This window comes from Castanea sativa, chromosome 3, assembly GCF_040712315.1.
Source record: "Castanea sativa cultivar Marrone di Chiusa Pesio chromosome 3, ASM4071231v1".
Taxonomy (NCBI): Eukaryota; Viridiplantae; Streptophyta; class Magnoliopsida; order Fagales; family Fagaceae; genus Castanea; species Castanea sativa.
Genome location: NC_134015.1, coordinates 53,262,505 through 53,273,147, shown reverse-complemented (window position 1 = coordinate 53,273,147; position 10,643 = coordinate 53,262,505). Strand labels below are relative to the sequence as shown.

Below are 10,643 nucleotides of genomic sequence, written 5' to 3'. Positions count from 1 at the left end.
TAATTTACACAAATATCCTAATTTTATTGTATTCACCTACTCTCTCTCACTTTTCCAATGACATAATAGTCAATTTATATAAACTACATTTTTCATCCTCCAATTTTTCTCTCCAACCAAACAAAAAAGTTTTCCACCCTCTCACTTTTCTACATTTCCAACCAAACACACATGATGGAAAACCAAATCTTTTCTATCCTCCCATTTTTCCATTCTCTTACTAATTTTCTATCATCCCACTTTTCCACTCCTCCAACCGAAAGGACCATTAGAAACTACCATGTGAGTTGCCTTTGCATAAGTCACACGAGGATTAGTGCTGAAGACCAAATCAGTCCTAGCATGGATTATTTCTGCCTCGTGATTCAATAAACAGCCACTGTACTCACCTGTTTTATCCTGGGTTGCACCGACACGCCGTTTTTGGCGACGTGTCGGTGTCCGACACGTGTCGGACACCAGAACCGCCGCGATTCGCCGGACTCCGGTGTCCGAGAAGTGTCCTCTTTTTTTTTTTTTTTTTTTTTTTCGTTTTTCCGACACGGAGCCGACACGGCGCCGACGCGGCTCCGACACGGCGCCGACGCGGCTCCGACACGGCGCGCCGACGCGGCTTCCGACACGGCGCCGACGCGGCTCCGACACGGCGCCGACGCGGCTCCGACACGGCGCGCCGACGCGCTCCGATGGGTCCGACACGCCACAAAGGAAAAAAAAAAAAAAAGAAAAATCCGCGCATTTTTGACATATGGACTTACCCCCACCGTTGATCTCATGATATACCTAAAACAAAATGTTGAAACCCACATCTTCATTCAGTCATTTGCCCCGAAACCCACAAGCTCTCACCTCTCACTTCTCAGTTAAGAACCACCGACCCTTCCTCTGATCTCCGCCGCTGACCTGTCTCTCGCCGGAGCTAAATCGGGCCGATCGGCGAGCTCCATACGTCGACGCCGTCCCTGTCCGCCTGTCCCTTCCGATCTCTCTCTCTCTCGGCGAGCTCCAGGTCCGACGCTTCTCTCTTTTTTTTTTTTTTGTTGTTGTTGTTGTGCTCTTTCAGATATTTGAGTTGTTTGGCTGGTTGGGTGAATGAGAATATGAGATGGGTAGTTTATTTAACTTAACTTATTACGTTTTTGTTTTTGTTTTTTTTTTTTTAAACCCACTCTCACAGTCTCACGGTCACACAGTGACCGTGTGTGATATTTATTTGGTACCGAATTCCGTTAGCATTTATGTACTATTTATTTGCACTCGGTCGTTAGCATTTATTTGCAAACCTGACCGTGTGTGATATTTATTTGTAGCTTTCCATAAACTACATAAAATAAATGTTACTGTGATATTGTGACTGTAATATTTATTTGCCATATTGTGATTATGTTACGTTACTGTCATAAGTTTAATTTATTTATTAAAGTTGAATTACTTAAATATTGTAGGTGATTTACTAAAATGAATATTGAAAGTGAAAAATCAACTGAGGCAGTTGCTCCTTTATGGAAATATGTTACTAAGTTAGAAAAAGCTGCTGCTGGTGGTGGGAATGTTACTTTCAAATGTAACTATTGTGAAAAAACTTTTAAGGGGTCTTATTCAAGGGTGAAGGCACATTTGTTAAAATTGTCTAATTGTGGAATACAACCATGTGGAAAGGTTGGAGATGAGTATCTAAATGAAATGCAAAAATTAGAAGATGCATATGAGGAATCTACGCGTAGATTGAAGAAGCCTAAGCTAGTGTCTTTACCGTCTGATTCTCCTAGTAGTCCTCATTTGGGTCCTAATCTCAGTAGTACAGCTACAAGTCATCCTTTTTTTCAGAAAAAAAAGGGGTTGGGAATCCTACTTTGGAGATGTGTTTTAACAATCAATGTCGAGAGCAATTAGATTCTCTTATTGCTAGGACATTTTATTCTGCTGGTTTACCCTTTCACTTTGCTAAGAACCCTTATTGGATTGAGATGATCAAATTTGCATGTAATAATAATTTGGCGGGCTATATTCCTCCGGGTTACAATAAATTGAGAACAACTTTGTTGCATAAAGAGAAGGTACATATTGAGAAGTTGTTGAAGTCAATTAAAGACACTTGGAAAGAAAGGGGTTTAAGCATAGTAAGTGATGGGTGGACAGATCCACAAAAGAGGCCACTTATCAATTTTATGGCTACATCAGAGAAAAGGCCACTTTTTATCAAATCCATTGATGGTACCAAAGAGTACAAAGACAAGCACTTCATTTCTGATTTGTTTCTAAAGGTCATTGGTGAGGTTGGGCATACTAATGTTGTTCAAATTATTACTGATAATGCATCTGTTATGAAAGCTGCAGGATCTCTTGTCAAGCCGAATATCCTCATATATTTTGGTCACCTTGTGTTGTGCATACCCTCAATTTGGCCTTGAAGAATATATGTGCACCTAAGAATTCTTTGCAGAATGAGGTTGCATATAATGAATGTAATGGATTGCACAAGTTTCGTATGAGGCAACTTTCATTCGTATTTTTATCACAAATCATTCTATGAGATTAGCAATTTTTAATTCATTTTCCCCTTTGAAGTTACTTGTCGTTGCCGAAACACGATTTGCTTCAATAATCATCATGCTTAAAAGATTGTTTCAAGTAAAGCAAAGATCTTCGACGTATGGTCATTTGTGAGGAATGGATGTCATATAGAGAAGATGATGTAGGAAAAGCTCAAACTGTGAGGGATTATGTTTTGAATGATTTGTGGTGGGACAAGGTTGCATATATTCTGAGATTCACAGGACCTATTTATGAGATGCTTCGAGTGGCTGACACGGATGCACCCATTCTCCATAAGGTGTATGAAATGTGGGATTCCATGATAGAAAATGTGAAGAAAGAAATATACAAGCAAGAAGGCAAGGAAGAATATGAGGAGTCTCCATTCTATGATGTGGTACATGCTATACTTATTGAACGGTGGACTAAAAATTGCACACCACTTCATTGCTTAGCCCATTCCTTGAATCCGAAGTAATTTTTCTATCTCTTCAATCTTTCTTTCTTTTTTTAAATATTCTTTAGGCATTTCTAATTTGCTTTTAACTAGGTATTATACTAATCAATGGATTGAGGAAGGCAGAGGTCGTGTTGCGCCACACAAGGATGCTGAACTTTCTACGAGAGAAACAAGTGCCTCAAAAGATTCTTTCCCGATATCGATGATAGGAAGAATGTCACTATGGAGTTTGGTTTGTTTTCGTGAATTGGAGCTTATGATGATGATAACATGGATGATAGGTGGGTCTTGGATCCAATACTTTGGTGGTTAAATTACGGGTCCAAAGTTGCCAATGCTTCAAACTTTAGCTCTAAAGCTTCTTGGACAGCCTTGCTCATCATCATGTGCTGAGAGGAATTGGAGTACATATGGCTTCATCCATTGTATGAGGAGGAATAGAATTACTCCTAAACGTGCTGAAGATTTAGTATTTGTTCATTCTAATCTTCGGCTTCTTTCAAGGAGGAGAGAAGAGTACACTAAAGGAAACTCTAAGAAGTGGGACATTAGTGGAGATACTTGGAATGAGCCCTTTGGAGGACCCGGGGTTGCTTGAGATTGCTTATCTCACACTAGATGAGCCAGAGATGAAGATAAGTCTTGTTGAGAATGATGACTATATTAATGACGATGATGATGTTGTTGTTCTGTGATCCTTTTATGTTTTTAGTTATCCTTTTATGTTTTTAGTTTGATATTGAACTTCTTGTTCTAAGGTAATCTTGACAGTTTAAAGTTTGGTTTCCTTTTATGTTTGTAGTTTGATATTTGATGTTGAATACTTGAATGTAGCTTATTTAAACTTTTGTAGTTTGGTTTGTACTCTAAACACTTTATGTATATTATTGTATTACTTTGGGTATTAATTTGCTTATTTGTAGTTGTTACATAATTTAATTTTTAGACATAAATGTATTTTATGTCTAAAAATATTTTAAAAAAAGCCTAAATATAAATTTTAATTAATTATTTAATTGCCGTGTCCATGCCGTGTCGTGTCCTTATTTTTCAAAAATTGCCGTATCGGAGTGTCCGTGTCCGTGCATCATAGGTTTTATCCTTGTACCAGCATCGAGAAGTTGATTTTAACAAAGGATAATGGCGGAGAAGACCGAGCATTATACAGCCTCTAGTTGTTTGAAACAGCTTCCCATGATTCACGAGGAACATTCTAAACTACAATGACTCAGCGAACCACCTGCATGGGATTAATTCCATCTCTTCTCTATCCCCAGCTCGATTTTTGAGTATGCAGCTGGGTAGATGTGGAAGGCTCCCTTGGTTTTTATGTAATGAAGTACTTATTGGGCGAAAAAAGAAAAAGAAAAAGAAAAAAAGAGTTTTTAATCACCAAAATTTTTGACACCTGGAATTACCAAAAGCAATTTCATCTTATGATATTCACCCGGAATCATAATTCTCAAAATGTGGCACAAATAGAGAAATTTTATGAAAGTAAAATCCTAGCACAATAAAATTTGAGAAATGATATGTCCACAACATTTTTACAACAAATCCTAAGTGGCAGGATGTTACTGGTTGTTATTGTTGGGGCAAAAAAGTAATCTTAGTGTTATGTTCAAATTTGAACCAATAACAACTAACCACCTATGATTTGTTGTAAAAATGTTGTAAAAATGTTGTAAAAATGTTGTGGACGTAGCACCTCTCATAAAATTTTATTCTTTGATTTCTTCTTATTGAAGGTAAACTTGAACTCATGCAAGCCTCTGCCCGCAATAACTTCTCCGGCTCTACCACAGTTGAAAGATAGGTTTAGAGTTGTTGGATATTTTTATAAAAAATATCATATTTATTTTAGTACTCATTTATGTGAATTGAGGAAATCAATTATCCCTTAATGTTAGATACGTTAATTGCTAAATTTTGAAAATTCAAATATAATTCAAAATTTGAATAATTATTGTCAATGATTTTAATTAGGAAATCTCTGAAAATTAATGTGAATTTTAATACCATATATTGTCAACTTTTAGTGTACTTTCCATTCTAAACATTTTGTATTCTAACGTTCTTATTTAAATATGACATAATAACGTTATATATGCAAGAATCTTCAGTACTTAAATGTACAGCTATTACTAAATTATTTTATGTTATAATAAGTTACCATATATACACAAATGTTTACTATTTGGTTTAATGGAAAGTGATCAAACAGCTAGCAATTTTTTTTTTTTTTTGAGAGTAAACGGAAACAACAGCTAGCATTTTCTATAACATATATTTAGGAAGAAAACTTTTGAAAAGGCATGGTAATAATGGGCCATTAATTGCATGGCATTATGATAGTTTCTTTTTGTTCTCAACGTATAAACTTTGGCTAAGGGCAAGTTATAGGTCCGGCTATATATATATATGTGGGATTCAGATCCTCTAGAGTTCCTAGGGTACTCTACCAAGTAGAGATCATTAAATCCTAACCACTCTTTAATGATTTAATGGTCTAGATTTTGCCATGTCAGCATTTCATTAACAATCATCTTAATTGTTTTGTTTACAACATTATTTTATTATTTCAAGAATATTATTAATGAAATGCTGACATGACAGAATCTAAACCATTAAATCATTAAAGAGTGGTTAGGATTTAATGAACTCTACTGGTAGAGTACTCTAAGAACTCTAGAGGATCTGAATCCATATATGTGTGTGTATTTGGAAAAAAATAAGGATTGAGATATATACACACTTTTATTTTTGAATTACAAAGCTGCAAACTTTTCAGAAACAATTTTTTTTCTTAAACACTTACCATCTTTTGCTTCTTATTACTCACAAAAAACATTTTATCTTTTACAAAATTTTTTTGGGAAAAGAAAGTACTATAGAGAGCTTATATCCTACAAGCAGTGTAGGCTCGCAAGGATAATCAGCAAATGTGGCTGGGCTGTTGTATCATGAGGACAACGTGCAGAAACTATTTGTCTAACTACATCGAATATACCGTAGACGGCACGATTTGTCTCAAGACAGTGACTTGGTCCACACCTCATCTCCGCCACCTCTTTTTGGTAAAATCAAATTGTGTAATTTCTAAGGAAAATTTAGGTATTATCTCTCCTTTATTTCCAACAATTTGAGACAAATCGATATGGAGAACACAAAATCATCCTTGGAAAATGGTAATGTTATGTCTAATTCCTCTGGAGCGAGTGATCTTAATAAGCCATTCTGCTTCCGTGGTGTTAACTTTAAGAGGTGGAGACAAAAGACTTTATTTTATCTTACTCTCTTGAATGTGGCTTATGTGTTAACTGAGAAAAAACCAAAGAAAAAGAAATCTGAACAATTGACTGAAGAAGATCTTTCTCAACATGAAAAAGATGTTAAGAAATGGGATAAGGATCATCTTTACTGTAGAAATTGTTTACTTAATTGTCTTTCTGATGATTTGTATGATTATTATGATCAAGCTTACAAATCAGCCAAAAAGATATGGAAGGCATTGAATCAAAAATATGATACAAAGGAAGCTGGATCCAAGAAATATGCATGTAGCCGATTTTTCAGATTTCAGATGGTTGAAGGCAAGTCCGTGGTGGAATAATCCTATGAACTCCAAATGATTGCACAAGATGTTCGATCTGAAGGCATTCGTGTAGATGAACAAATGCAAGTTTCAGCAATCATTGACAAGCTGCCTGAATCTTGGAAGGAGTTTGCCAAAGTTCTGAGACACAAGCAAAAGGAACTCTCCATTGAATCCCTTATCACCCATTTGAGAGTGGAGGAAGAGGCAATAAACCAAGACAAAACTGTTGAACTTCATGGAGCAAATGGTCCTAAGGTAAATTTTATCTCTTCAAATGAAAACATGCCAAAAGCCAATGCAAAAAATAATGACTATGTAGGGCTTAAGAAAAGGAACTTCAAACGTAGGCCAAATGGAAATCAGCCTCAACATAAGACCCACTGTAATCAAAGAAAGAACCAAGCACACCATCCTAAGCATGCTCCAAATAATGGCAACCACACTAATAATAGCAATTATATATGTTTTGTATGTGGAAAGCCTGGACATTCGGCTAAAAATTGTTGTTTTCGAAAACATGGGCCTATGGCTCAAGCCAATGTCATTGAAGAGCCTCTTGTGGCTATGGTTACTGAGATTAATATTCTCGAAGGCTTAGGAGGGTGGTGGATTGATTCTGGGGCAACCAGACATGTTTGTTATGATAAAAACTGGTTCAAGACCTACACCATCTTGGATGAGAAAAAGAAAATTATGCTTGGTGATTCTCATACCATTGATGTTATGGGTATTGGAGAGGTGCTTCTCAAATTTACTTCTGGGAGAGAAGTCACTCTCAAAGATGTCTTTCATGTTCCTAACATTAGAAAGAATCTAGTTTCTAGTTTTTGTTGAATAAGGCTGGTTTCAAACAAATCTTTGAGGCTGATCAATATGTACTCTCTAAAAAGGGAATGTTTGTTGGCAAAGGCTATGCTTGTGATGACATGTTTAAACTTAATGTTGAGATGAATGAAAATTCAAGTTTTGCTTATATTGTTTCTTGTGTGAATGTTTGGCATGGTAGATTATGTCATATCAATAATAAATATATGAAAAATATGAGTGGTTTAGGTTTGATTCCTAAACTTGAAAATGAACTTGAAAAATGTGAAATTTGTAGCATGACTAAAATTACTCAAAAGTCTCATAAATCAATTGAAAGAAATACTGAATTACTAGAGCTTATCCATAGTGATATTTGTGAATTTGAAGGACACTTGACACGTGGAGGTAATCGGTATTTTATAACCTTTATAGATGATTTTTCAAAATATTCATATGTTTATCTTATGAAAAATAAAAGTGATGCTTTTGAAAAATTATCAATTTTCTTAAAAGAAGTTGAGAATACTTTTGATAAAAAAGTTAAAAGGTTTAGAACTGATAGAGGAAAAGAATATGATACTCTTGGTCTTAATAATTATATTCAATCTCTTGGTGTTGTTCATGAGACTACTGCCCCTTATTCTCCATGTTCAAATGGAGTAGCTGAACGTAAAAATAGGACTCTTATAAATTTAACTAATGCTATGCTTGTTAGTTCTGGGGCTCCTAAATATTTTTGGGGTGAAGCTGTTTTAACTGCAAATTTTGTTTTGAATAGAGTACCTCATAAAAAGACTTTTTTAATTCCTTTTGAATTATGGAAAAAATATAAACCAAATCTGAATTTTTTCAAAGTTTGGGGTTGCTTAGCATATATGAGGCTACTTGACCCTAAAAGACCTAAACTTGGGGTAAAGGCTTCTACATGTGTATTTTTAGGTTATTATTTAAATAGCACAACTTATAAATTTTTTGAAATTGATAATAATATAATAATTGAATCTAGAAATGCAATTTTTCATGAAAATAAATTTCCATTTAAATATAAAAATAGTGGGGGTTTTGAACAACAAGAGAATTTTGAATGTTCAACATCTAAGTCAAAAGATGTTAATGAATATGAGTTTGAACCTAGGAGGAGTAAAAAACCTAAAGTTGAAAAGGTTTTTGGTCCTGAATATTATGTGTATAATTTACAAGGTGACCCTACTTCCTTAGAGGAAGTCTTATCTTCTCCTGATTCAGGTTTTTGGAAAGAAGCCATCAATGATGAGATGGATTATATTATCTCTAATAATACTTGGAAACTTGTAAATTTACCTCCAGGTTGTAAAACAATTGGATGTAAATGGATACTTAGAAGAAAATTAAAACCTGATGGATCTATTGAAAAATTCAAAGCAAGGCTTGTAGCTAAAAGTTCTAAACAAAAAGAAGATATTGATTTTTTCGATACTTTTTCTCCTGTTACTAAAGTTACGTCTATTAGATTATTGATTGCTATAGCAGCTATTCATAATTTGATGATACATCAAATGGATGTAAAGACGGCATTTCTAAATGGAGATTTAGAAGAAGAAATCTACATGGACCAACCAGAAGGTTTTACAATGCCTAGTAATGAGCATAAGGTATGTAAATTATTAAAATCTCTATATGGTTTAAAACAAGCACCTAGACAGTGGCATGAGAAATTTGATCAATGTTTGCTTTCTAATGGTTTTAAAACAAATGAAAGTGACAAATGTATATATTATAAAACTTTTGATGATGCTCATGTTATAATTTGTTTATATGTTGATGATCTTCTAATTTTTGGTCCTAATATGAATATTATAAATGCTGCCAAAATGCTTCTTAAAAATAACTTTGATATGAAAGATTTAGGAGAAGCTAATGAGATTTTTGGCATGAAAATTTATAGAACTTCAAATGGCATATTTATAGATCAATCTCATTATATAGAAATTTTTTTGAAAAAATATAATTACTTTGATTGTAAACCTGCAAGTATTCCTTTTGACTTTAGTGTGCATCTTTTTCCTACTAAAGATGAAAATGATATTTACAATCAAAAAGAATATGCTAGTATTATTAGAAGTCTTAGATATGCTACTGATTGTACTAGACTTGATATTGCTTATGCCGTAGGAGTTCTAGCAAGATTTACTAGCAAACCTAATTTTGAGCATTGGAATGCCATGACTCAATTAATGAGATATTTAAAAAGAACTGCGCACTATGGTTTGCTATATCAAAGATATCCTGCTGTTCTTGAAGGATATAGTGATGCTAGTTGGAACACCTTATCAGGTGATTCTTTGTCTACCACTGGCTATGTATTTACTATAGGTGGTGGAGCAATAAGTTGGAAATCTAAAAAACAACAGATTATTGCTAAATCCACCATGGAGGCAGAATTAATTGCCTTATCTTCAGCTAGTGAAGAAGCAGGTTGGTTACGAGATTTATTATCTAAAATTCCCAATTCCCATGTGGGAGAAACCTATTTCACCTGTCTTAATTCATTGTGATAATACTGCCACTATTGGTAGAGTGCGCAACAAATACTATAATGGTAAATCCAGATCTATTAGAAGAAAACATAGTACTGTGAAATCATACATAAACAATGGTACCATAAATGTTGATTATATTAGTACAAATGATAATATTATGGATTCATTAACTAAAGCTCTAGCTAGAGAAAAGATCTGGATAGCATCGAGGGGGATGGGACTTAAGCCCAAAGAAGAATAAACTACCTATGAGGATACCCTACCTAGGGACTGGAGATCCCAAGAACTAGGTTCAAAGGGAAAAACTAATCATAGAGTAGTTTGATTAACATGCACTAAATATATGTATGAGTAATAATACTCATGTCCCTCCCTATGGTGTGCGTGCATGTATCTTGTAACGTTATATAGGATGAGTTTTTATTTTTATTGGTTAAAAACTCTTAATGTGGACTATAGCTCTTATGAGTGGGATGTTAGAGTTACAAGAACATCCTTGATAGCCACACCTAAGTGAGCATGGAAGTGAGGCCGCTTCCTTTGAGAATGGGGCTAGTTCTCTAAATAGCTCATGGATGCTGGGATAAAGCACAAGGTCGTAATGTGCTGGCTTAAAAACTCGTAGTAGAGTACTGGAATATTATGTGTGTGATGTAATGTTTTGTATCCATTGAAAAAGTTATAGTTCAAGACTTAGATCACTATTAACTTTGAAACAATGTTG

The 10,643-nt window shown here is 34.7% G+C and overlaps 2 protein-coding genes across 2 annotated transcripts; both read left to right on the top strand.

Annotated features, from left to right (window-relative positions):
- Positions 1-1,458: 1,458 nt before the first annotated feature.
- On the top strand, positions 1,459-2,411 carry LOC142629158 (uncharacterized). Its single transcript, XM_075803139.1, has 2 exons — positions 1,459-1,810; positions 1,894-2,411. Exons 1-2 carry the CDS (start codon positions 1,459-1,461, stop codon positions 2,409-2,411), a joined length of 870 nt encoding a protein of 289 aa, XP_075659254.1.
- A 4,212-nt stretch (positions 2,412-6,623) lies between these two features.
- Positions 6,624-9,934, top strand: LOC142629157 (uncharacterized). Its single transcript, XM_075803138.1, has 4 exons — positions 6,624-7,385; positions 7,484-7,812; positions 8,455-9,002; positions 9,453-9,934. Exons 1-4 carry the CDS (start codon positions 6,624-6,626, stop codon positions 9,932-9,934), a joined length of 2,121 nt encoding a protein of 706 aa, XP_075659253.1.
- The last annotated feature ends 709 nt before the right edge of the window (positions 9,935-10,643 follow it).